Source organism: Corvus moneduloides, chromosome 23, assembly GCF_009650955.1.
Source record: "Corvus moneduloides isolate bCorMon1 chromosome 23, bCorMon1.pri, whole genome shotgun sequence".
Taxonomy (NCBI): domain Eukaryota; kingdom Metazoa; phylum Chordata; class Aves; order Passeriformes; family Corvidae; genus Corvus; species Corvus moneduloides.
This window is the reverse complement of record NC_045498.1, coordinates 4,093,197-4,118,384: the sequence shown is the minus strand read 5'-3', so window position 1 is coordinate 4,118,384 and position 25,188 is coordinate 4,093,197. Positions and strand designations below refer to the sequence as shown.

The window sequence follows — 25,188 nt, the reverse complement described above, 5'->3', positions numbered from 1 at the left end:
TTTCATTCCTCCTCGTCCTTTAACTTAACAGATTTTAACTACTTTTTTTAATAGGATTTATTTAAAATGGCCTGCAACAATAGCTTGAGTCTAGTACAGGCTCTTGCATTCTCATCTCTACGCTTAATTTACTGTGAGGAAACAAAATGGTTTTGAATGAACAAACTGAAAATGAGCACTTGGGTAATGAAGGGAGCAGAAACCATCTCATCCAATATATCTCATGGCAGTAATTGTTTTCACTGGGGATGGGTTGATAGTATTGAGCAATTAAATCTGAGCCTTTTTCAATGAAATTGCTGTAAGAATACTTCTGCAATGTTCCTGTTAGCCTATTGTTTGTTATATGGGTTATAATCAGATACTTCTGTAACATGGAAAAATCTCTCCTAGGTGAGAAGCGCAAATTATGATGCAGATCCATTTGTCCAAGAGTTCCAGTTCAAAGTGAGGGATGAGATGGCCCATGTGACGGGGCGCGTGCTCCCAGCCCCGATGCTGCAGTACGGAGGACGGGTGAGGCTTTGGCTTTTCCTCTGGTTTCCATTTTGAGGAGAGATTTCATGTACACCTTGACTCTTCAGGGATCAGACTTTGAATAATAAACTCTTGTTATCGTGAAACTGCAAATAGCACTAGCTGCTTCTTTTTCAGTCACTTGAGTGTCTGTTGCTTTTGTTTCCCCAGAATCGAACCGTGGCAACACCAAGTCACGGTGTGTGGGACATGCGAGGGAAGCAGTTCCACACTGGGGTGGAGATCAAGATGTGGGCCATAGCTTGCTTTGCAACACAGAGACAGTGCAGAGAAGAAATTCTGAAGTAAGGCATGTCGTGGTTCAGGCTTTGGACTGTTCTCTTAATGGAGTGAAACATGAATTTAGGATTACAATGAGCATTTTACCTGAGTTTAATGTGAGATGTTAGGGAGAGAATCCAGGCTGGTTTGCTTCTGTGCTGGAAGCTACAGTCAAAACACTGTACTGGGTACACTGTGGGGTGTTTGTCCTGTGACATCACTGTATTTAGTCCCTTCTGGCATCTTGAACAAAGTATTGAAGGTGTCTAGACTATTTTTTAGCCCATGTGGTGTTTCACAGCTTTACAGCCTGCACATAATAAAAGTTTTTTAAATGCTGCTTTAGAAGCTATTTAGAATCATTCTCCTTTGATGGTCCTGTCCCTTTGTGCTTTGGTTATTGTGTACTGTTGCTACTGCAAAAATCATAAAATTTCCTCATCTTCAGGGGTTTCACAGACCAGCTGCGCAAGATCTCCAAGGACGCCGGGATGCCGATCCAGGGCCAGCCCTGCTTCTGCAAGTACGCCCAGGGTGCAGACAGCGTGGAGCCCATGTTCCGACACCTCAAGAACACCTATTCAGGGCTTCAGCTCATCATTGTCATCCTGCCAGGGAAGACACCTGTGTATGGTAAGGGCACACCTCTGTCTTTACCTGCTCGGTCAGGTATCATTTAGAGAAATCTGTTGCCTGGCATATGTTAAAAATTACTCAGAACCATCCTTTAGGCATTAGAAACCGCTGTTTGTGTCTGAAGATAACTTGGAAGCAGGTCCAAGTATGCAGATAAGTTAGAAGTTACTGCAGAGTATGTACACTGAAATACTGTGACTTATCCAAGGTCAAAATGCAGCAGTAACTGCAAATGGACTCAAGTTGTCTCCTTGTTGTCTCTTTTGCTTCCCAGCGGAGGTGAAGCGTGTGGGAGATACACTGTTAGGAATGGCCACACAGTGTGTTCAGGTCAAGAACGTCATTAAAACATCTCCACAGACCCTCTCAAATCTGTGCCTGAAGATTAATGTTAAACTAGGAGGAATCAACAACATCCTTGTACCTCATCAACGGTAAGACTCTGGAGACTGCATTGGGTTTTCTTTTAACAGATGTGGTTACGTTTGCTACTTAGCACCCAAAATTTAAACGCGGCCAAGTTTTAAGTTGAAATATTCTTCTGATACTAGTACAGGATGTTTGAGGTAGAATTAAGTTCCTTCGAGCACAGGCTCAGAGTGGTGGTTGGACTGTGCATTAGATCTTCAGCCAAGATTCTTGTCAAATGTTTGATCAGTATCAAAGTTGAAATATGGGACAGTGGTGTGGGGAAGAATATTTTAAAGGCAGTGTAAGACCATCCTGCTGCTCAAGTCCTGGAGAACAGTATAATGTGTATGCTGGTGCTGTAGTTCAGTGGTGCTTGGGGGATCCCCAGGCTCACATCGGAGCTCTGAAGCCCCCAGCTGTGCCATTCCACTGGAGCCCCGGGGCTGCTCCCCACCAGAATCATGCCCCACTTCTGGCAGTGTGTTTGCAGCATGTTTTGGACTCTGCTGGGGAGGGTTCCAAGTTCACCTCTTGCTCACAAAGATCCCATTGTTGAGCCTTGGCCCGGGTACCTGATAAGGCTGAGACAGAAACAACCCCCACGGTGAGCGATGACCTTGTGGCAGCTCTTCAGCTATGAGTGTGACTTAGCACTTTTTTCTTTTTGAAGACCTTCTGTGTTCCAGCAGCCAGTGATCTTTTTGGGAGCTGATGTCACTCACCCTCCAGCTGGAGATGGAAAGAAGCCTTCCATTGCTGCTGTAAGTTTTATTAAATTTACATGGGGTTTTTTTCATCTTGGGTAAATGTTAGAATAGTAAATGCAACTCATGGACTATGTCTGTATCAAGTATCTTTTGGGGCTTATGCCCGTTCTTTGTACACGTTCCAAATGATATTAAAAATCACGTATTTAAAAGAAAAAATCTGCTTGATACTTCAGACTGGTTTCTTAGCTCTTTAATTTTTAAATGAAGGTAAAATGGCATTGTTAAATAATATATTTCTGCAGAAATATTCTCCAGGAAATAACACAGCTTGGTGATGATAGCCAATAACACTTTTTTGTCTTTTTAAAGGAGAAAAGTGTAATTAAAGGCCTGGTTTGGCAGAAATGTTTTTGATATTTCTTACCGTTTGTGTTGGTACAGTCCAGGAATGCAAGGTGGTCATTGGAGGCTTGGTCAGTCCTCTCCTACTTCTTCCCCTTGGTATTTTAGTTGATCATTGATTGCAGTTATGGAAACTGTGTTTAAAATAACTAAGGGAAGCTGAGGTTTTTGTCTGTGTAAAAGGTGAGAAAAGATCACAGAAAAATGTCTGTCTGGGTTATAAAACTGTGCCTTAGTGAGAAGCCAAATTCTGCAGGTGCATTTCAGGATGCTTCTCAGGGGCAAAAGGTGTTAAACCTGTACCAAGTACGAGTTCCTGTTGAAAGTGTTACTCTGGTTGTTGTTTAGCACAAGCATCTTGTACTTGCCACTCTTGGCTTTTTTGCTTTTAATTGTTTTGGTATAGATTTGAGCTTGAAGCCTTCCCTGCTGCACTCTCCCCCCAGGTTGTAGGCAGCATGGATGCTCATCCCAGCCGGTACTGTGCCACGGTGAGGGTCCAACGGCCCCGGCAGGAGATCATCCAGGACCTGGCCTCCATGGTCAGGGAGCTGCTCATCCAGTTCTACAAATCAACACGGTTCAAGCCCACTCGTATCATCTTCTACAGGGACGGGGTCTCTGAGGGACAGTTCCGACAGGTTGGTTCAGTTGTGAGTTTCTTGAAAGATTCTGTTACTCCGTAATAGCCCAGGTCTTGTTTAGTACTGTTTGAATTGCTTACATTTACACAAAATAATTGAGACTTTTGAGGAGAGAATTTCTTAATCTTGTTGGGTAACAAGAGTTGCAGCTGCTTTCCTGTCTGAGAACGAGAAGTCTTCAAATTTGGGAAACCACGTATCTCTAAGTACTTTCTAAGATTACGAGTTGCATGCCAAAGTTGTGCCTACTGTTAACTACACCAAGTTAGTAGGTCTTGTGTGTAGCACACAATGGAAGGAAAACCTAAACTCCTCTGTTCTTGTGCTTGTAGGTTTTGTATTATGAGCTGCTGGCCATTAGAGAAGCCTGCATCAGTTTGGAGAAGGATTACCAGCCTGGAATAACCTACATTGTGGTGCAGAAGCGACATCATACGCGGCTGTTCTGTGCTGACAGAACAGAAAGGGTAATCACTGCCCTCTGAGGAGCCTTTTGGGAAAGCTTCATGTCGATCTTTTAGGCTGCTGGAGAAAATATTAGCGTGGGCTTCTGTCCATCTGGTTGTCTGTGCATGCAGGGAAGTGTTGATTTGATAAAATGGTGCCACAAATTGAAAAATCATTGGCCTTAAGTATGTTAAAAACCCCCACAACATCACATTGGAGCTGAAGTCCATGTGACTACTCAGGACCAATCTCCAGCAGCTGTAATAGAAGAAAGTACAAAATGGTGGAACCTTTTTTCTGAGTCCAAACCAAACGGGAGCTGGCAGTTCTAAATACAAATGTCTGTGCAGCTCTTCAGTCTGAGCTGGAAAGTTCTGATGTGCTGGAGGTGCAGTGTTGTGTAAGGTGCTGGAGAGCCTTCCAGTGTCCTTGTCAAACCTCCAAGGCTGATGTAGTGGCACATTCCAAACAGTCCTGTGGCACTTCATGTGCCGAAACCTTGCCAGTGGTGAATAGAAACTTGTATTTTTCATTACAGTTGAGCTGTATAAACAGCTGAGGGCACACTTAACAAACCTCTTCTCTAGGTTGGACGAAGTGGCAATATTCCAGCTGGGACAACTGTAGATACTGACATTACACACCCCTACGAGTTTGATTTTTACCTCTGTAGCCATGCTGGAATACAGGTACGGTTACTTTGTGTAAGTAAATGTGAATTTAGAACATGTTTTTTTTCTCCTTTTTGTGACACCTGTTTACAAATAGTTATTTAGGCAGGAAATGTTCTTTTAGCTCAGTTTTATCTGAGATAAAACATTATTGTGGGACCTAGAGTATGATTTGCTTAAGAGGTGGTCTCTGCTGCACCTTTGAACTTGCACTGATGGTAAGTGATGCTTTTTAAAGTTTATATTGAAGAGTTCACTTTATTTTGTAACATTGTTATTTCTGGAAAAAAAAAATCTTTCTACTTGTGTCAGGCTATTGCTTAAAATGTAAAGAAAAAATTTGCTCTTCAAATTTTTGTCATGTGAGTCTGACCACATTGTCATCAGTTTTGTTTAGGTTGGCTGGGCATGACTTGTCCAGTTTTGAATCATTTCAATGGGTTTTTTGTCAACCTTTACACTGTGTCTGAGCAAGCTGGGTTTTGGCCCCTTGGAAAAAAAATTGTATTGAAGTTGAAACAGAAATGCTGGGTGTAGCTGCAGCTCATTGTGTTTAATATAACAAAGCATAAAGAACCTCAACTAAACGAATTCTTCAGATGTATTTGTTTTAAAAAGAGAGACTTGTAGCTTGGCTAAAGCACAACTATTTACCCAATTCAGATGCACTGTAAGATTTAACTTGAGTTTCTAGTGTTCATACTTGCAGTTAGGGTGCTCAGGAACTGGAGGGATGTAAAAGCACCAGTTATTTCTCTGGGAAATGTGTCTCTGAGTTTATTTGAAGGTAGGTAAAAGGTGCTGTAATCATGGTTTAGTCATGTTGGGAGCAGATGTTGATCACTGAGGGTTATGTAGAAGTGGGTTTTTTCCTAGCAAGAATATTTAGAGCAATATAATCATGTATATATTAGGCTTATTCATCTTAAAATACATTTAGGCCTGACATAAAACTGAACTCGTTTGGCTGCTGTTACATAGAAGTTCACACTAGATAGCCTGGCCCTTTCTGAACGTCAAAACCTGACTTGTTGATGGAAACTCAGAGAATTGACCCTCCGTGCCCATCTCTGCAGGGAACCAGCCGTCCCTCCCACTACCACGTCCTGTGGGATGACAACTGCTTCACAGCAGACGAGCTGCAGCTGCTGACGTACCAGCTGTGCCACACGTACGTGCGCTGCACCCGCTCCGTCTCCATCCCCGCGCCCGCCTACTACGCTCACCTGGTGGCATTCAGAGCACGCTACCACCTCGTGGACAAGGAACACGACAGGTAAATCACAGGGTGTGCTCAGGGTTTAGTCTCCACTGCTCTCCTTCACTGTCAGGCCTAAAGCCGTCTGACTACGGGTGATTCCTGCCGGTCTTGCACTTAGTTTTTGTTACCTCTAGGACTGATGTTAAGATCATCACTCCTGGCAGCTGCTGCTCTACGTCAGACCAGAGTGGGTTGGTGGATTCTACTGAATAACACTCAGATTAAAAGAATTCAGTTTACTGAAGTATTTTGTTACAACTTTGACATGGTCTGAAGGAATCAAGCCACGGATTTAATTTTTTTGCTTTGGGATCAGAGTAGTCATGAATGAACCAAATGTTAAGTGCTTCCACTTATCTAACTCTGTACGTCAGAAACATTTTATAACCTTCAAGCCATCAATGTATTTATAACAGGCTTATTTTTAGATGAGCAAGCTGAGCCATAGAAGAGATCTGTCAAAAGCTTCAAGGTTGCTGGGTGAATACAAGAGTTGATATTACTCAGTGTCCGGTTCTGTCACTGGTGCTGTGTTGGTAATAGGTCTTGAAAGTCAGTCCTATGGCTAGCAGCTGAGGGGGCTCAGACTGGAGAAAAGGAGACTCAGGTGGAACCTTAACCTTCTCAGTCTCTACAACTCCCTGACAGGAGGGGGCAGCCAGGGGAGGTTGGGCTCTGCTTCCAGGGAACAAGGGACAGGTTAAGGGGGAACGGCCTCAAGCTGTGCCGGGGGAGGGTCAGGTTGGACATCAGGAGGAATTTCTCCATGGAAAGGGTGGTCAAGCCTTGGAAGGGGCTGCCCAGGGAGGTGGTGGAGTCCCCATACTTGCAGGTGTTCAAGGAATAACTGGACATGGCGCTCAGTGCTCTGGGCTGGGAGATGAGGTTGGGATCGGTCACAGGTTGGACTCAATCTTAGAGGTCATTTCCAACCTCAGTGATTCTGTGATTCTGCCGAAGAGATGCGAAAGCAGCTTTTTGATCCGAATTAATACAATTTACAGCCCTGCCTGTCTCTCCCTCGTTCCCTGCAGTGCTGAAGGGAGCCACGTGTCAGGACAGAGCAACGGGCGAGACCCGCAGGCCCTGGCGAAGGCTGTACAGATTCACCAAGACACCTTACGCACGATGTACTTCGCTTAAGTCAATGACCCGGGAGACACTCACGGAGAGGAGAACTGAGAACTTAAGCCACATACAATGTATGTTTCCAGGGGGTTGGTTTAGGGGCTGTGCCTCCCATCGTGCTGGAGCTGACGCTGTGCAGGGGCGAGAGGCTCACCCTTAAATTGACACGAGGAAGATTGTTTACTTCATCCAGGAACACAGCACTATTATGCAATATGAAACCAGCCAACTGCTTTTTTGGGGCGGGCTCCCGTGGGAAGCACCGCCATCATTTTTTTTTAATTATTATTTCTCGTAGTTTAACCCTCTTCTGCCTTTACCTCAAGTTGCTCGGCAGCACAACTATTGTTGCAAAAAAAAAAAAAAATAGTAATAATTAACTAAAATCTGTTGTGTAATTTAAAACAAAAAACAAACCACCTTTTAGGAACAATCACAGTGATTGTTTGGAGGAGGGAAGTGTGCAAAAAAGAAAATAATTAAGTTTTTAACCCCCGTGCATTGAGGAATCTTTCTCTCAGTATTGCCATCGAGCATTCGAATGTGAACATATCCAAGTGCATTGGAATGTACAGCACTAGCTAGGAAACAGTGAGGGGGGGAAGATGTTTTGCACACTAATCCAATAATTTGAACCTAATTTAGCCAACGGCTGCCTTTGTGTCTTTTCTCACAGCTTTGGAGTTCTCAGCTCCAAGAGTTCCCTTTCAAAAGCAATCCAAGAAGCTCGTGGTTCATGTGCAGGCAGTAGTGACCCAACTCTTCTTGCTCCCTGGGGGAATTTACTAAAGCTGCTGTTTTACCTAGTCCAAAAGTTTCAATTTTTTCCTATCTGGCATGTCAAATCTGTTGAAGCTTCACGTGAGATCCGATGTCCCAGGTTTTCTGGGATGACATACAGTAACCACCAGAACTGAAACTTTAGAGCTAAGGTCTTTTTGGAAAAAAAAGAAACCTGCTACTTTACTTGCTGCCTCTCACACCTTAATGTGATTCATATGTATGTGTGTTTGAAGTTTAGCTTCCTTTTGTTTCTTTTGTATTTATTAGAGTAATAATAATGCTTTAATTTAATTATTACAGAACATATGGTCAACATCAACTTTTATTTTTTAGAAATGTAATCATGTTTATTTTTTAAAAAAACTGACAACTTGTTTTGCTATCTTTTAGTGCAATAAGCATTCTAAAGAAAAACTGTGTCCATTGAGCTGTACTGAAGCAGTGTCTGTACCACAGACTGTGGGAGAATGGACACCTCCAGGATTTTAAAAGGACAAAGTAAAAGCCTTAATTTTGAAAGGAAAGTTTTATAGTCAGAAGGAATCTTGAATTTTCCTTTTTTAAATCAAAAAAAAATATACAAAAATGCTTCTAGACTTCTGCAAGCTTTACTTGTCACTGCAGTCTTTTGATTTAACAAAGGAATTGGCCTTATTTTTGGCTTTGAAATGTGGAGCATATTTGAATTAAATGGAAAGGGTTTTGTATTAAGATCTCAGTTTTTACATGCTTAGTTAAACCTATTTGACATCAGTAAAATGTCTGGAATTAATAAAAGTTTTTAGGCTTTTTTCCTCTTTGATAGTGACTTTCCTTTTAAAATTAAGTTATTGGTAACTTCATTTCACTTTGCAAATAAAGAGGGCTGGGATAGTTCTAACATGTTAAATCACTGAAATGTGAAACAAACCAATGGGACTCTTTCATTCCACTTAAAACCAATGTTTAAGATGTCAGAGACGAGCGTTTATTCAACAAGGGGACTGGGGAGTTTTGCACTTTGTAAACTCGTGAACTGCATTTTTGACTGTTTTTATTTGCACTGGTTCATAGTATATTTACTGCAGCTGTTTGTATGGGCATTGCTGTGATCCCAGCCCTCCCGACCTCCACCTGCTCTCACATGAAAACCTGGTTGGTCTAAGTAGCTTCTCTCCTCGTTCTCACCAAATCCACTGTTTGCCAATATACTGTATTTTGAGCCTAAAATCTGAGCCCATTTTGCTTCACCAGGCATGAACCCTCTTTTTTTCTGCCAGGAAACCAAGTACTGTATTTTGTGCGTTTGTATATTGTATGGAAATGTCCGTAGTGCTGTTGGCAACACTGTCTGCAAGAGCTTTACTAACAGCTGGTGTAGATACCTATCTTATCTCTCAAAATCAAGGACAATAATGTAAAGAGACTAACTTGGCAAAGCTAAAATTGCACTGGAAGCCGTGGTGGAGATGGGCGTGGCTGGGGGTGCTCGGAGGGGGTGTGGGGGTGGCTGGGGGGCTCTGCAGTCCCCGAGGCGTTGGGGACCCCCAGAGCCAGGGGGTCCCAACTCGGAGTGCTCTGTCCCTGTGAGTGCCTTTGGACACACCTGGTGCAGGGAGAGGGGTGCAATCGAGTCCTTTGAGCGAGGTGGTTTCTCAGTGAGTCTCTCAGATGTTTTTCCCAGTCTGTGACCTGACACTTTTCTCCTAAAGCTCTCTCAGTAGCAGTGCCGTTTGTAAAATGTTCAGCTTAAGCTTTATACAGAAATTTCTTTTGAAACAGAGAACTTTTTTTAAAAAAATAACTATTTTACAAAGAGTTCTTGTGGACTTCTGGCATTTAGCTGAAAATTCCTTTTTACAAAGCCTTCTAACTCTCCTTTCAAAGCCGCTTCTCATCCTGCCCACGCTCGGTGACTCGGATTTGAGAAGCTTTTTTGCTCGCTACTTTCACCAAAAACTAAAGAAACTTCATTGGCAAAGTGACTTCAGTTGTCAAGGTAACATTGTACCTGGTTTTCATGTGAAGAGTATTTGGAAGTTTTAATCTCTCTTCTTGGTTTTGCAAATATCTACGTCAAGTGCCGATACTTCTTTGTATTACGATATCAAGTTACTGACGTTGTGAGGGCCACACATTTATGATGCTGTAGCTGCTATATTTATTTAAATGGAGATGGACAATTACTGCACTAAGGAATGAGGAGAAAAGCAAGGAATCAAGGTTAGTTAGATATCTTGGGTTTTTTTCAAAAGAGAATTAATGGTGTGAAATATCAAGTGTAACAAAGGGTGCTGTCATTTTAACTGAGATTAAATAGCCAGATATTCTTCTTTTGTTTAAAAACATATATATTTTGATGTTTGCAGTTTGGGGGTGGGGGGTCGGGATAAATGGTACCTCATCTGTGGTGGCAGTTTCCAGTATATTTTCAGAGTATATGGATTTCTTTTATTTTTGTACCTGCTCTCCTTGAAAAAGAAAAAAAAAAATCTCAAATTTTATGTGCTGTTTGAGGAAATCTTGGGTGGCACAGCAGATCCCCCTCTCTGGCTGGGAGCTGGCTGTGGATAGTCCAAAGAGGGATGTGGGCACAGGCTGATGGCTCTCCTTGCTTTGCAGACACTGGCCTCGGGTTTCTGCCTGTGGAGAAAAGCAGTTCCTGTCTCCTCAGACACTGCACCGAGACTTCACTTGTACTGAACAAGTGCCACTAAGTGCTCCCGTGGTGGGCGCAGGGCCAGGAGCAGCCCCAGGGTATCTCTGGCTGTGGGGACAGACCCCAGGGCTGCTGGCCGAGCCCCTTCTCACCCAGCCAGCCCTGCCCAAACCTCCCACCTGGCCACTGCTAGATCCAGAGCTGGAGAGAATCGTAGAATGTTTGTGGTTGAGGCATTAAACTCGCGACATTTGCCAACAGGAGAAGTGACTCCACTGTAAGTCGCCTTTTTCCCTTTCTAGGGACTTGAGCCGTGGCCATTTGACTCAGGATCGCTGTGTCACTGTTCAATGTGTCATCTGGTTACACGTGTCCAAAAGTTATTTTTATAGGATTCATTCTGGTATTCTTTTGGAAGTTTGGCCACAGAAATGTTTTTCAGGAGTAAAATGGGTTTCTGGAAGTTGTCAGTCAAATTATTTCAAGATGCTCGTGGTCCTAAATGATTTTCACTTCTTCATGTACAAATACTTGTCCTATAAAATGCTCAACATGAGATACCATATAGTCTGCTGTAAAAATTCCAGCTACAAATACTGGTTTTCTACTAGTCTTAAAGTTCACTCTGGTGAAATTCCAAGCTCAAGCTTGAGGCTTTTTTTTTTTTTTCCCTTTTCTTACACTTTCTTCATATCTTGTCCACTTTTGATATTTTCCCTGTTTTGTGAACTGAGGGTTTAGAACCTTACTCAAAGCACTTTTATAACCAAGGAATCAAAAGCTCAGATTATGTATGTTGGACCTGTAAATTCAGTTTTCAAAGGTGGTTGTTTCTAAGTGGCCATCGTGGTCTCTAGTCAGGCTGGGCAGATGCTCTGTCCCTTTCAGTGCTGTGGAGTTTCGTGGCTGCTACTGGCAGGTTGATTGGATCTAGTGAAAAATTCCGTAGGGGTGTCAAAGGGAAAGATTTCTGTCAGTCTTTTCTACCCAAAGATGGTACTTTAGGTTGATGCTGCATGTTCAGAATATCATTTTTGGTTTGACACATGTTGAAATCAGACTTAACGTAGCCAATTCACTCCTTGTTTTTGTAAAGTATTGTGGTTAGAGCTTGAGCTCGTTGATGCTTTCTGCTGGTAGAAGATTTTGTACTTTCTGTAGTTGAGGTATGAGCAAGATGGATACAGGATCCTACATTTTACCTCCCAAGCAGAATCTTAAAAATCCTGATCTCCGTGACACTAAAACCCGAATTGTTGTCCCTTGAGTAGGCAAAGGTGCATATGGAGGGGAAGGAATTGTAAGGGAGAGGCGTGCGAGGGAAAATATCAAAGCATTGGTTTGGCAGGAATGAGGGTGTTGGGGAGACTCCATCCACTTTCCATCCTATGTGCCCTGGCCTTTCACGTCCTGTCTGAGGTACCCCCTCACCTGACATGGGTTGTTACCATAGGGTCCTTTTCAAACAAAGCAGTTCCACTGTTTAAAACTTGGAGTGACTTTTATTTTTTTTTAAGCAAGACAGTCCTCAGAAAGTGCCTTTTTAGAAGATGGTGCTGTAGATTTTTATTTTCCAGTTGTACGTGGCTGCAAATTTAAGATAAATTATTGAAAATGCCAAGTGTTTGATGGTATCTTTTAGGTACTTTCAAGCATCAGCTTCTCTGAGTCAGGACCAAGAATAACCAGGAAGGTGTTTTCCTTTGGAGGGAGAGGCATTGAGGAGCGATCACCAAATTCAGCTGGTAGGCTGGGGTTGGGTTTGGTTAATGTGATTTACCTCTTCATATTGAGGGGGCTGGGGGTTTGGGGTGTGGGAGAAGCCGTGGGGACACGATTGGTGCCGAAAGGAATCCGTAGCTACCAAAGGATGTCTTCTTTTAGGGGAAGCACATTCCCAGAGATGGAGACAAACTGAAAGGTGTCTTAGGAGGGTGTCTTAAGGATGGCCTGGGAGATGGTTGGTCCTCACATGGCTTGTGTGTGTTCAGTATGGATCAGTGGGTCTTCTGATTCCCAGCTGGGAGCTGGATGCCCTGGATGGGAGCAGCTCGGTGGGTAGGCGATGCCACGGAGGGGGTGGGTCCATGGTGAATTTGGTGAGCGTTCCTGCAGTCAGGAAAAGCTGTAGACTAGACTATTAAACACTGCACCTCAGTAACCTTGTAATGCTGCATAAAGTAATAATAATAGCAAAGTTTTGCTTTGATGACACTGTAATGTGCTTGCACATGCCTGCAAAAAACACTTCCCTTTCCTTTGGTATCGGTCTGAGTAGCAGTTATGGGACTTTTCTTTTATGATGAGCCTTGTCCTTTGTTGTGGTGTTTCTGTATATTTATTGGTGGTCTGTGTGCAGCTCATAGGTCTGTGTGTCTGCTCTGTGTGTTGCTTTTAACACTTATTTTTAGGCAGGAGAAGTTTCTGAATGTTTTGGTTTTCTTCTCCAAAGAAAGTTGGCTTAACCAGTCGTGTTTGAGAGGAGACAATTAACCCGCTCGCCATAGGCAAGTGCTTCATTGGTACTTTGTTTCTCTACAACTAAAATGATTTTGTGCATTTTATTACTGTTTATAGTGTTGGGCATTTAAGATGTGAAATAACTTGATGTCAGGATATTTTTGAATATCAGGAGCTTAACCACAGAACTCACTGAATAACTCCAAGTGGTCTCTTTGCAGGAATATTTTCACGTCCAGACTTTTTCTAGTAGTAAGCAGAGCTTCTGGACATCGTCAATGAAATATGTGGGGTTCAGAGTCCCACCACTGGGCAGTGCCCTTGCTGAGTTGCCCACACCTCGTTGTTGAGGGGATGCTGCAGCTCCCTCAGGCACGAGTTGACTCTCTTTGCTCTCTAATTTCTTCTGATTCAAGTTCAAGACATGATTCAATGTCTCTTGTAGCTTGTACCAACTTTCTGGTCTTATTACAGTGCCCAATGCCACTGTGTTGGTATTTAAGCTTGCCATGATGTTCAATTATTTTATATTTCCAATTTCTCAGTGTTACTAGGCTGGGGTTTAGAAAGCATTTTTCAGTCTGAATTCTGAGCCAAAACTGTGTCTCCTGACCCTTTTAGTAGTAGCTGTTTCTATCTTTTAGACTAAAAAGGGCCAAAAATCTTGCACCATCAGCTTGCTTGCAGCAATACTCTCTATCTCCTCCCTTGCCTGTCAACCACCTGCTTTGTCTCGCTCCACATTTAGTTCATACTGAACCTGTTGAGATTTAGAAGGAAGTTGCTGCCTCTTCTTTCTATCAAAGGGAATGAACTTGCACCTGATGAAGCAGTTTTCTGTTGGACACAAATCTCTTGCCTTGCTGTCCATGAGCTGCCACATGTGAGGTTTAATTCCCGTAGAAATGTTTCTGTTGCAGTCATTGGAGGGTGCACGATGGTTTAAGGTATCCAAATTAAATAAGAGCTAACAAACCATTAAAAATAGACATTATTAAAATACTTTAAATTGGAAAAAAAACCAGCAAACTAAAACACCTCAAGGAGCAGCTGCAGATGGACAGGGAGGACCTCCTCAAGGAGATGGAGAACTTGTGGGACATCAAGATTCTGTGGCTTTTGGAGCAGCTCTGCAAGGGAAAGAATAAAGGTGTGGGAAGAAGCAGCAAGGGCAGACTCAAAGTAACAGAGCCCAGTAGGAGTTATTCAAACTCCTTTAAAAACTATCAGGTGGGAAAATCAAAACAGAATATTGAAGCTAATGAAGAAGCAGCAGAGCCTCCTTTGCCTCCTGTAGCAAATAAAAAAGCAAAACTTGACAGCTGGTGTTTTTCTTCAGTACCTTTCAGTACTTGAAGAGGCCTGTAAGAATGATGGGGGTGAACTTCTAGGGAGGGCCTGTTGCCACAGGATGAGGGGTGATGGTTTTAAACAGAGGGAGGTCGGTTTAAATTAGATTTAAGAAGTCTTTTACAATGTGTGTGATGAAACACTGGCACAGGTTGCCCACAGAAGCTCTCACTGCCCCATCCCTGGAAACATCCAAGGTGTCAGGTTGGACGGGGCTTGGAGCAACCTGGTTTAGAGGTCCCAGGTCACGGCAGCGGAGTTGGACTGGATGAGCTTTGAGAGGTTCCTTCCCAGACCCAGACTGTTCTGTCATCCTGTGATTGCTAATTCAAAAACTAACACATGAGGGAAAAAGCATGTTCCTGTATATTTTTAGGGGTGCCTGTTCTCCTTCTCCAGGACCGTGCTGCGAGCAGGTGGCAGTGCCTGTGACAGCTGCCCCCTGAAATCAAACTGGTTTTATCCAAACCTTGGAATCCCTTACTTGGGTCAAACAGATGCAGCTTCCAGTGGATCCACTGGTTCAGATAGCACCGACCCAAGCAGTTTTGTGAGCAATATGTGATCCTTCTATACAACACAGAAGCCCTGAGAGGTTCCTGGTTGTCCTGAGGTGTGCCTGGCTCCCAGGAACAGAAGCAGGCAGGTGTAGAGGTCATTTTGCTGTAACACTGCAGTTGCTCTGCTCTTACTCAGCTCTTACCTACCTCCCCATTCCCTGACCAGGGTTTCTCTCCCTCCACTGCCTGTATGGAATTAGCCATGTTGAGGATGCTGTGGCTGTGTGGAGCACAGATCAGCTCTGGATGTGAGGGCGGGGGTGGGATGGTGACAAAAGCCTGTATAAACAAAGGACTGGGTAGGAGGTGGGTGGGTGTCAGATGAGCTGTGATCAGCTCAAGCCTTTCAGGGACATTGATGGGCACATCAGACATGAGCTTGGGTGTCCTGAACTGTTTGTGTTGGACTTGAACTCACTGAGAGCAAGTATGTGCCTTTTTCTGACCAGGAACAGAGCTGGAAAAACCTGTATTTGCATTGGTAGGATGGTTAGTATTTTTCTTGAACTGTTTTTAAAGCTCGAAGTCCTTGTTCAGAGTAGAGTTGGTTTTGTGTTGAATTGCTTCATCAAAGTGAGCCCTGAATTATTTGTGAATTAGAACTACCCAGAGAGGAGAAGCTTTTATAATAAGTGGTTTCTGGAGAGTAATGTCATCAAATAAACCTACTTTCTGGTAGACTTGCAATTTTTTAAAATAAAATTTAACCTTGATATGTTTATCTAATGAGAATCATTAATTCTGCCTTTATTTGAATGTTGCCTGTCCAGTGATGTCCTCTCTCTTTACTGTGCTCCTGCAGCTTTCCATACACTCCATTGCCTCTCCCCTCTCCACCCATTTGGAGGTTGCAGGGACATGGGGAATGTTGCCCAGTGAATGTCAGGGAGCAGCGCAAAGCTCTGGCTCAGTGGGAACGTGGAGGTGAGGATTAAATGTCACAGATAAGTTCAAAAAGCAGTTTGCCAGTAGCAAGGGGTGGCGATGTCTGAGAACAGAATCGTGTGGTCACTTGGGTGTGGAAAGAGGAACAATCCCCCATCCTCTGACACCAGGTCCCTGTTGTAGACACTGCACTGTGCAGAAGTAGGCACCTGTGTGCTTAGATGCCAGTTTGGGCTTTAAGCTGCTAAAAAAAGTGGATTTTCAGACCAAAATTGAAGAGCTTTTCCAACAGGTTCTATTTGAAGCTGTTTTGAGATACTGGTGAGTTGTCCAGCCAGGAGCTCTGGAACCAGCTGGCTCTGAAGCAGGTTCCCTTTCTGACCTGGGGGAAGCGATTCTGCCTCATTTTTCATCTAGAAGATGTTTGTGAGGATTCACATTACCTTACGAGAGTGAGTTACTGGGTGATCTGAGGGTGAACCATGTTGGGACAGTGGTAGCCTCGTGATACAAACCCGTGCAATTTGCACGTTTGCATCTTCAGTGAATCCAGTTGTTTGGAGCCCATCCCTGCTGGGAGCTGGAGCTCTTCCCGCCCATCCCATTGCAGCTCTTGGGGTCAGTCCCATGTTTGCCATCTTGCTTTCTTTAAACTAATCCATTTGTTGTAAAACAGATGCTCAGAGGGCAAGTTTATTTAAATGAAAGGGGTTTTTTTCATTGCTGAGAATTACACAGGTCTTTCAAACACATTTGGCAGTTGGGAAATTAATGCTGTAACACTATCTAGCAACACAAAAATATGGCTGTATGTTGAGTTTAGGGCCATGCTTGCCCATAAATCATAGATCCACAACCTATTTCAGTACAGGTGTGCAAAAGTTAGCTTTTGAAATAGTTACTAGTAAACTTTCATTTTGCTTACACTTGCAAATCTCTTAAATATCTTCAAAACCAGTTTCTTTGATAGAAAATACATGTCTTGGTAGGTAGTGTCCACTCAGATGTAGTAGTGAAGTGATGCCCCCTGGAGCAATGCTGAACTTAAAGAATTTTTGGATGTTTTGGATCCTGATGGTGTGCCAGCAGAGTGAAAACTTGAGTATTGCTCCTGAAGTAGTGAGGATAATTGAACACCAACAAAACTTGGTGAGAGGAAGAATGCCAGAGATGGAGTTTGGCTTCTGGCAACTTTGCAGCGCAGAATGGCTTCTTCTGGGTACTCGCTTTTGTGCATCACTTCTCTCCTGTGGCTGTAGTATTTACTTTTTTTTGAACTTGATTTCTGTTTTTCAGTGAAATCTTCTCATTTTTGCAGTTTTCAGTGTTCAATCTCACCTTGAGACAACTACATGTTGTTTTCCTGTAGAAAAGCCTGCTTCTAGCTCGTTGTGTTTGGTGTCTGTTTGCAGGCAGGTGTGAAAATCAAGCTGCAGCACAGCAGTGGGGCTGGCAGAGCAAGTTTTGGGTTGGAAATGTTGTTTTTACAGACACTGGTGTACAGATCAGGGTTCCAGGGGAGTGATGACACTTTGGGCTCATAGGGTACAGACCCTTCTGCCTGTTGTTCTTGTCTCCTCCCTTGGTATAAGCAGTTCAGCTCTCCAGGTAGCCTCATGGTGGATAAATAGCACTTGGTGTAGGGAAAAACAGCTGTTCACCTGGCTGGAGGTGTGTGATTGTGGACGAGGACATTGTCTGTCAGCAGGTGTTACTTCAGAGCTTTCACATTAATTGGTAGCGTTTGGTTATGAGCCAACATTAAAGGATTTTTGGAAGAAGGTGGCTCAGGTGGCATTGTGTGTGCCATAAACATCACTGGCCAGTGAGCTGTGTTAATTTTGGAGACTGCTGCAAGCAATGTCACGCAGAGAAATTTTGCATATTTAAGTTGTTTAAAAAAAAAAATGCTGTTTGGGATTCGTTTTCTGAATAAAATTCTTATAAACCAGTCCAGTAGATTGATCCCCTCCCATGTGTCTGCTCTTTCTCATATGCTGGCAACTGCTCCCCTGTTTTGGTCTCCCATTGCTTCGGCAGGAGCGTGAATGTGTTCCCACCATGAAGGTCCTGGGGGCTTTCGAAGCAAAAGGGAAATGTTTCAAGAATAAAGTAGAGCTGTGACTTGAGACGTTGCACAAATAGAGTGTAGATGGATGGCAAACAAACTGGTAAAAGCCTTTATTTTTACTTAACCATCTTGACCATGTGTGCCTCTTTGTACCGTGGGCTGCAGCCGTGCGGGGTGGGAGGGAACGTGTCGGTGTTTGAGATGTACTTGCTAAGCAGAAGCCGTGTCCTCTGCCCCTTCTCCCTTTCCAGACAAATTGTTCTTGCCAAAATTTTCTACCTGTTGCAAGAGTTGCTTTCCTTCCAGCACAGTAAAATGTCGACTTCTTTCACTGTTCCTTCCCTCTCGTAGGCATCTGTAACCTCTGTACGACTGTGTATAGGACACAGCAGTCATCGATCTCTGCTGGCTATAGATACCATCAACTTGAGTGTATTGTAAACGAACTGTATTCATTTGAAAAATAAATTTTTTTTGAAATGCACGTGTGTGATACTTTATTTGTACTTGCATAATTTTGATTTATTCCCAAAGCAAGGAGCAGATGGAGGTGTTGGTCTGGGTCCTGGGATGCGAAGGGAGGCACCAGGCACATCCAAGGAGCGAAAACCATTTACTTTCGATCTTCTTTAAAATTTTATTTTAATGCCATTTAAATAATTAAAAAAAAAAAAAAAAGGCAAGAGCTTGCTGCAGTGCCCACAGCTGTCCTGGGGCAGGATGGCTGCTATGGAAATGGGAAAGGGCGCTAGAAGTGGACACCCCCGGCTCCCTCCTGCTTTCTGGGTCATTTTGTGGGATTTTTTTAAACAATATTATTTGTCCCTGATTTGGGCGCTGCTTTGCTGCTGTTTGCGGTGTCCCTGACACCGATACCCGCCCAAGAGCGGCCGCCGCACCCGCCGGGGCCGCCCGGCAACGGCCCCGCGTGAGAGCGGGGAACGGTGAGGGGAGAGGGGGGAACCGGCCGGGAACGGTGAGGGGACAGCGAGGACCGGCCGGGAAGGGTGAGGGGACGGCGGGGGAAACCGGCCGGGAACGGTGAGGGGAGAGGGAGGAAACCGGCCGGGAACGCTGAGGGGAGAGAGCGGGGATGGGCACTGAATGGTGAAGGGAGAGCCGAGGTCGGCCGGGAACGGTTAGGGGAAGGGGAGGGGGGGCGGAGGAATCGACAGGAAAAGGTGAGGGGAGAGCGGAGGTCGGCTGGGAACGGTGAGGGGAGAGGGGGGGGGGGGAAATCTGCTGGTAACGGTGAGGGGGGAGAGCGGCCCCGGCCTGGCCCGGCCCTGAGGCGGGACGGGAGCACGGTCGGTCCGGAGGAGCTGAGTGCCCTCACACCACCCGGGGTGAGGTCCCTTCCGAGCTAGCGGCTGAGCCCTTTCCCTCTTTGTCCCCTTTCCCTCTTTCCCCTCCACTTGTGGTCGGGCCCCTGTGCCCCGCGGCCCTTTGTGCCCTCGCTCCGGGTTTCCTTTCCTTCAGAAATTCCTGGGCTGCACATGCCGTCAGCCCTTGGTGTCGGTGGCTGTGCTCGAGGAGCCCCGGCTCAGTGCCCTGTGCCCGCGGGAGCTGGGACAGCCATGGCATATCCCACTGCCAAGGGGGTCCGTCCCAGGACTGCCCCTGACCGTGGGTTTGGGAAGCTGCAGCCCCCTCGGGAGCTCCTCGGACCTTCTGGAGTGGGGTCTGCAGTTTCTGCCTGTTGTGTGGGATGTGCTGAGTAAAAAAGAAGCCTAAAAACTGCTGTTCCTGCAAAACCTTGGAGTCTCCTGGGATCACAGCCCTGGGCTGAGCCTTCAGCGGTAGCACAACAGAATCAGTCACATCCTCAGCCGTTTTGTCCAAGCTCAGTAAATACCATATGGGAGCTGGTGCTGTGAGCAGCTCCTTGTCCCTGCAAACAGCTCTGTTCCTAGGGAGGGACAGGTGGACAGGGTTTTCCCCCTGGACCAGGGCAGAGGATGGCTCCCATCACCTGCCCTTGTGCTTCCCCATTTTAAAGACGTGTCTGCATTAGGCCAGGTGCCGAGTTGCAGCTTGGTGCTGCTTTTCTCCTGAAGAGCTCAGTAGTTTTTGGCTGCAGCTCCATTCCGGGTGTATTTCCATGAATAAACACATAAATCTTCCGCTCCCTTTCAGTCACCTGTTCGGCAAGATGGCCTCGCTGAGTGTAAAGCCGGGCCAGCGCTTCACCATGCCGGACTGGCAGAACAACTCCCTCCTCATCTCGGCCGACGCTGAACAGCAGCGTTATAATTCCCATCATATCCGGCAGGAAGGACGAGCTCTCCGCAACGAAACTGGCAACCAGGTGGGCCCTCTGGCAGGGGGGCTGCTGCCAGTTTGTCAGGATATTGGGCTGAGGAGCTGGGGAGGGTGTCTAGATTTGGGTGTATGGATGAGGGAATAAAGGGCTTTACCTGTACAGAACATGCTAAATATGGACATTTACTCCCTGTAAAACCACCTGCAATGATGTATCTGTACTGTCACGAAATCCCCCTGTGTGTTTCTCACATTCATTGCCACTCGTGTTGTTCTCTGTGCTCTCCATTTGTGTAAATGACTGTGAGACCAAATGGCAACATGTTGTATTCCTGTGAGAGGCTCAGTCAGTCCTGAAAACAGGGAAAGGCTTCAGCAAGATTCACAACTACAATTTTAAGAAGAGTAATGGCATTTCTCTCTAATTCCAGGCAAGATGGGATGAGCACAACACCCGAACCTGCCTCAACGATCGTATCACCAGCGTGGACAGATGGAGAGAGGCCCTGGCCAGATGCCTCACAGACACAGATTTGGAAATTGATGCCTTAACCAAAGTATGTTGGGAAGGCAGATGGCTGGAAGTGAACTTGCACTCTCAACATGGGATGTGAAATAATTGAGGCTTGTCTTGTGCAATGGGCAAGCCCATCTGGAGTTCAAGGGGGGCTTCTCACTAGATATATTTTTATACATTATATGTATATTTTATACTGAGATCCATACTTGATGGAATGACTTCTGGAAAACAAACCACTGTGTTCTTGGCTGAGCCAAGCTATGTCATGCAGCTGTGTATTGCATGCTCCTGTTTGGATTTCTGGGTGGATTTTGTTGTTTGGACTTTTTATAAAGCTCTGAAGGATAATAAGAAATATGTTAACACCATCCTTCAAAAATGTTTGGGTTTAAATACAGAGTAGCAGTAGGAGATCTCTGATACTGTGAGTTCTAAACCCAGAGGCTGCTGCTGCTTCTGGAGTTGTTAATGGCCAGCAAGGTGTGATTCCCAATGCAAATGGCAGGTGTAGAGGACTAAGGTGTTTGGCTCTGGCAATTTTTATTCCAGACTTAATAAAAGGTTTCAGAACTGCAAAGACAGTGTGAGTCCCTCTTAATGATGGTATGGGTGGGTTCCCCTTCCTTTCTCTCTCCCATCCCTAAAAGATCCCCTCCACACTGGTTGACTGCTTCTTTCAGGTGAAGGAGGCAGCAGAAAATGCCCTCCAGGCAAAGAACTTGTGTTTGGATGTTGCCATTGAGTGCCTGACGTTCCGTGAGAGCCGTCGTAACATCGACGTGGTGAGGGATCCTGTGGAAGAGGAGCTACTCAGAGAGGTGAAGGTGATTGAGAAAACCAAAAAAGAGCTGCAGCAGCAAGTGGACGAAGCCTTCAAACAGCTCTGGTGAGGAGTGACAGCTTTTGGCCAGTGACTCTGCTCTCCTTGCTTGGCCCCAGATACTTAATGTGCTTCTAATGCCATGCTGAGATGGGCAGGCAGGCAGGGAACCACACAGGAACCTTGGATGATTTTCATGGTCTGGGGTTTTGCAGGGGAGGGTGTGTCAAGGGAGACTTCACAAGCACCCTTTGGAAATTTTGTCCCAGATCTCTTGTGCCACCTGCCTTGGTTTAGGAATCAGTGGCCACGAGGTGCTAAAGCTCCCAGGCCCTGATACTCTGTGGGAATCTGTCGCAGCTCCATTCTCCAGGGTGACACCAGCCAGGCAGGCAGTGCTGGGCAGGTCGGGCCCAGTTCCCAGGGAGGGTGGGAGCTCATCATTCATTTCACAAAGATGACTGACATGGCGATGAAGGCTTTGGGAATTGGGAGCTGCCCCTGCCCTGGGCCTGCTCCCTACTGACTCCAGCGTGGCTCTCCACAGCCTCTTAAAGGAAGCTCGTCAGCAGCTGAACTGTGACCACCGGCACAAGGTGGAAACACTGGAACTTGATCGGCAGTGCATGTCCTTCAACGTCACCTCTGGCAACATCTCCTTCAAGGTCAAGCCAACACGGATCCCAGACGGGTAAGGAAACAATCTGTCCCTGTGTGGCCAAAACTGCAGCGAGCCCTGGGATGCTTTTTCCTTCTATGCTCTGTCCAGGCTTGATGGGTACGGTTTTGGAGAGAGCTCAGAACAGAAGTTGGCTGTGGCATGGGGAAGCCACAGACTTTTGGGAGATAGCTAAATTGTCACCCCAAACCCAGCGGGGTCCAGGTGCCCTGCCTCCCTCTCACCTGGCTGTAGGTGACACTCAGCAGTGTGGTGTCACCTCTGGCACAGCTCAGGGGGACCTGCTGCACATTTTCACTTGCCTGGCACTCCCTTCCATGGTTTGGATGTGTCCCTGGGTGGAGCAGGTGTTGGGCCCAGTGGGGCTCAGTCTCTGAGGAGATCAGGCAAGATGTGACCTCCAGCTTTCCAGAATCATTTTGTGCTGCCATCCTGGCCTGCAGCAGGTGGTTCCTTTAAAATGTCTTGCAAACACTCAATTTATTTTCATAACTGATTTATTCACAGAACAACTGCACTTCGTGAGTGGGAACTGAACAGCCAGTGCAACAAGGACCGTGCTGAGGCAGAAATGAGAGCCTCAGTTGATCTCCGAGGAGCAATCACACTTAGCATTGCCCAGGTAAACTGCTCCCTTGGCCAGGAATCTGTGGTGTCATTCTGGATCTGGTGTGGGAGTGTGGCAGGCACGTCTCTGGGTCTGTCTGGGGGCAGCTGCCCTCCTGGTTTAAGCAGGAGCTTGGTTATGCTGCAGAGCTTGCAGCAGACTCAGCAGGCTGGAGGACACGTCCCTGTCCATCGATCCCTGCCTTTTGGGTACGGGGAGAGTGTGACCTGCACACATGTGGCAGCAGCCAAACCTGGCTGGTTTTGCTCCTGGGCTTGTCCCCACCTTCCAGGACACAGACACCTTGTAGCCATGTGTGACTGGAGCTGTTCTCTCCTCAGACAAACAATGAGCTGGATGCTCAGCGTATAGCTACAGAGTTTGCGCTGAGGAAGAGGATTAGAGACATGGAAGGGGCCCTTAGTGAGCTGAGATGGCAGGAGCAGAACGTAAGTGTTGTTTCTTTGGTCATCGACTACAACCTTGGCTGTGAATGGAATCCCAAAGGCTGTTGGTTACATGGAAAGCAACTCAGCCTGAGCAAAGTTTCCACATGTTTGCTGTTCAGTGGCTCACGTGATCCCAACAGTATCCCACCTCTCACAAGTGTTTCTCTGGCGCTGCTTGGCAGCACTGCCAGGTTTGGGCCTTTTTATTTCACCCCTTGTCTCAGCAGCACCATCCTCGTCCTTGTGGAAGCAGAGGATTCAGTCTTCAGAAGCCCTTGAGTAAAATCTATCCCCAGCACAGCAAAATTCCCGGAGACATGGGGGCTGTTTCCCTGTCGGCGTCCCTGGCTGTTGCTTATGACACATGTCTGTCCTTAGACCTTGGAAGAAATTGCTGAAATGGAGGAGGAGATCCGACAGTTGGAGGAAGATCTCCGGAAGAGAACGCTGGATCTGAAAGTGGCTCATACCCGCCTGGAGACCCGCACGTACCGGCCCCACGTTGAGCTCTGCCGGGATCAGGTACCTCACCTGGCATGGTCCCTGCAGGGAACTGACCGGGAAGGGGGCTCTGAAAAACATGGATGAATTTTGGAGCAGCTGAGCAATGGATCCTACAGTGACATATCAAAGCAAGGAAATAATGTCACAGCTGGGGGAGAGGGAAACGATGGAACTGTGGCCTTTGTCAAAGCCCTGTCAAGTGCTGTCCCCTCCTCCCTGCAGGCTCAGTATGGACTGACAGACGAGGTCCAGCAGCTGGAGGGGACAATCCGTGCGCTCCAGCAGAAGCGGACAGAGTCGCAGTGAGTGTCCTGCCCTCCAGGAACAGCAGTGCCCAGCGCTGCCCTGAGGGGATGTGGCTCTGGGTGCTCTGGGCACACCTCCAGCACCTGCCTTTTGGTGCTTGTGGTTCTTGGGCTCGCAAGGGGCAGCACTGTTTGGGCTTGGTGGGTGCGGGGTGCAGGCACAAGGGGTCTGTGCTGAGAGGGGAATGGGACTCCCACGGCCCCTGCTTGACTCTGACCTCGTCCAGGCTCTGACTGTTCCAAAAGGGACAAAAAGGAGAGTGACAAGGAAGGAACAGAAATGCTGCTGTGGCCTGGCAGCTCCCTGGGTGCACATCTCTGCTGCCCTCCCAGAGCAGTGTGTGGGCTCGCTATTCACTGCCCCAAACAATGAGTATCTGATGAGTTTGCTCTTTGTACAGGGCCAAATGCTGCCAGAAAGTGGGAAGCTGGGTGTTTCCTGTCCAGTTTAGAATCATGGAATATCTTGAGTTGGGAGAGACACACAAGAATCACTGAGACCAACTCTTGGCCCTGCACAGGACACCCCAACAATCCCACCCTGTGCTTGAGAGCGGTTTCCAAATGTTCCTTGAGCTCTGGCAGGGTTAGGGCTGCGACCGCTCCCTGGGGAGCCTGTTCCTGGGAAGCAATGCAGCATTTGATCCCAACTCCTGTCCCTTCTGCTCATTCCCAGGGATGCCTTGGACGCTCTTTACCGACAACTTCACCGCATTCAGACCGATATTGGCTACAAAACCAATTCTCTGCAGCTGGACAACAAGTGCATGGACACCCGGAGAAAACTCGTGATCCCTGTGGAGAAGTTTGAGCCAGAAGTTGACGCTGTCAACCGCACCAGGAACCTGCCGAGGAACAGTCAGCTGGAGCTGGCTTAGCGCGCCGGGAATTGTGCAAGCGTGGGGGGAAAACTCCCGGTGATTCAGTTCTGTAGCGAGGAAAAGCGACATCTGCGTCGTGTTTGGGGAGAATGGAATCCTCCTCCTAGTTTGTTTTATAACTGTCTGGCCCTTGGATGATGTTTATAGCCTCCCGCGCTCCGAGGAGATTTATAAACAATAAAGGGCCTGTCCCCAGTTGTCATCCGCGGTGATTAAATCCATCTGGATTCCAGGAGGGATTAAGGGAACCGGCGGGTGTGCTGTAGGCACCTCGGTCCTCCGGGCCGCCAGGGGGCAGTGTGCGCG

At 46.3% G+C, this 25,188-nt stretch overlaps 2 protein-coding genes across 4 annotated transcripts in view; both read left to right on the top strand.

The window, feature by feature from the left end:
* Window positions 1-18,339, top strand: part of AGO3 (argonaute RISC catalytic component 3) — a 33,858-nt gene extending 15,519 nt beyond the window's left edge. Inside the window, exons 10-19 of the mRNA XM_032132125.1 lie at window positions 394-516; window positions 688-821; window positions 1,247-1,431; window positions 1,709-1,868; window positions 2,516-2,606; window positions 3,404-3,598; window positions 3,934-4,068; window positions 4,636-4,737; window positions 5,796-5,995; window positions 7,015-18,339. Coding sequence (XP_031988016.1) covers window positions 394-516; window positions 688-821; window positions 1,247-1,431; window positions 1,709-1,868; window positions 2,516-2,606; window positions 3,404-3,598; window positions 3,934-4,068; window positions 4,636-4,737; window positions 5,796-5,995; window positions 7,015-7,123 — 1,434 coding nt within the window. The 3' untranslated portion in view covers window positions 7,124-18,339. The remainder of the gene's footprint in view (window positions 1-393; window positions 517-687; window positions 822-1,246; window positions 1,432-1,708; window positions 1,869-2,515; window positions 2,607-3,403; window positions 3,599-3,933; window positions 4,069-4,635; window positions 4,738-5,795; window positions 5,996-7,014) is intronic.
* A 418-nt stretch (window positions 18,340-18,757) lies between these two features.
* Window positions 18,758-25,103, top strand: TEKT2 (tektin 2). Of its 3 annotated transcripts, none has more exons than XM_032132166.1 (10): window positions 18,758-18,831; window positions 19,992-20,163; window positions 20,549-20,674; window positions 21,318-21,523; window positions 22,005-22,148; window positions 22,644-22,758; window positions 23,085-23,192; window positions 23,571-23,714; window positions 23,919-23,998; window positions 24,678-25,103. In XM_032132166.1, exons 2-10 carry the CDS (start codon window positions 20,008-20,010, stop codon window positions 24,877-24,879), a joined length of 1,281 nt encoding a protein of 426 aa, XP_031988057.1. In that variant the 5' UTR covers window positions 18,758-18,831; window positions 19,992-20,007; the 3' UTR covers window positions 24,880-25,103. The 3 variants fall into 3 exon arrangements, with proteins under 3 accessions (XP_031988057.1, XP_031988055.1, XP_031988056.1); XM_032132164.1 differs by lacking the exon at window positions 18,758-18,831 and adding an exon at window positions 18,855-18,896; XM_032132165.1 differs by lacking the exon at window positions 18,758-18,831 and adding an exon at window positions 18,911-18,993.
* Window positions 25,104-25,188: the final 85 nt, after the last annotated feature.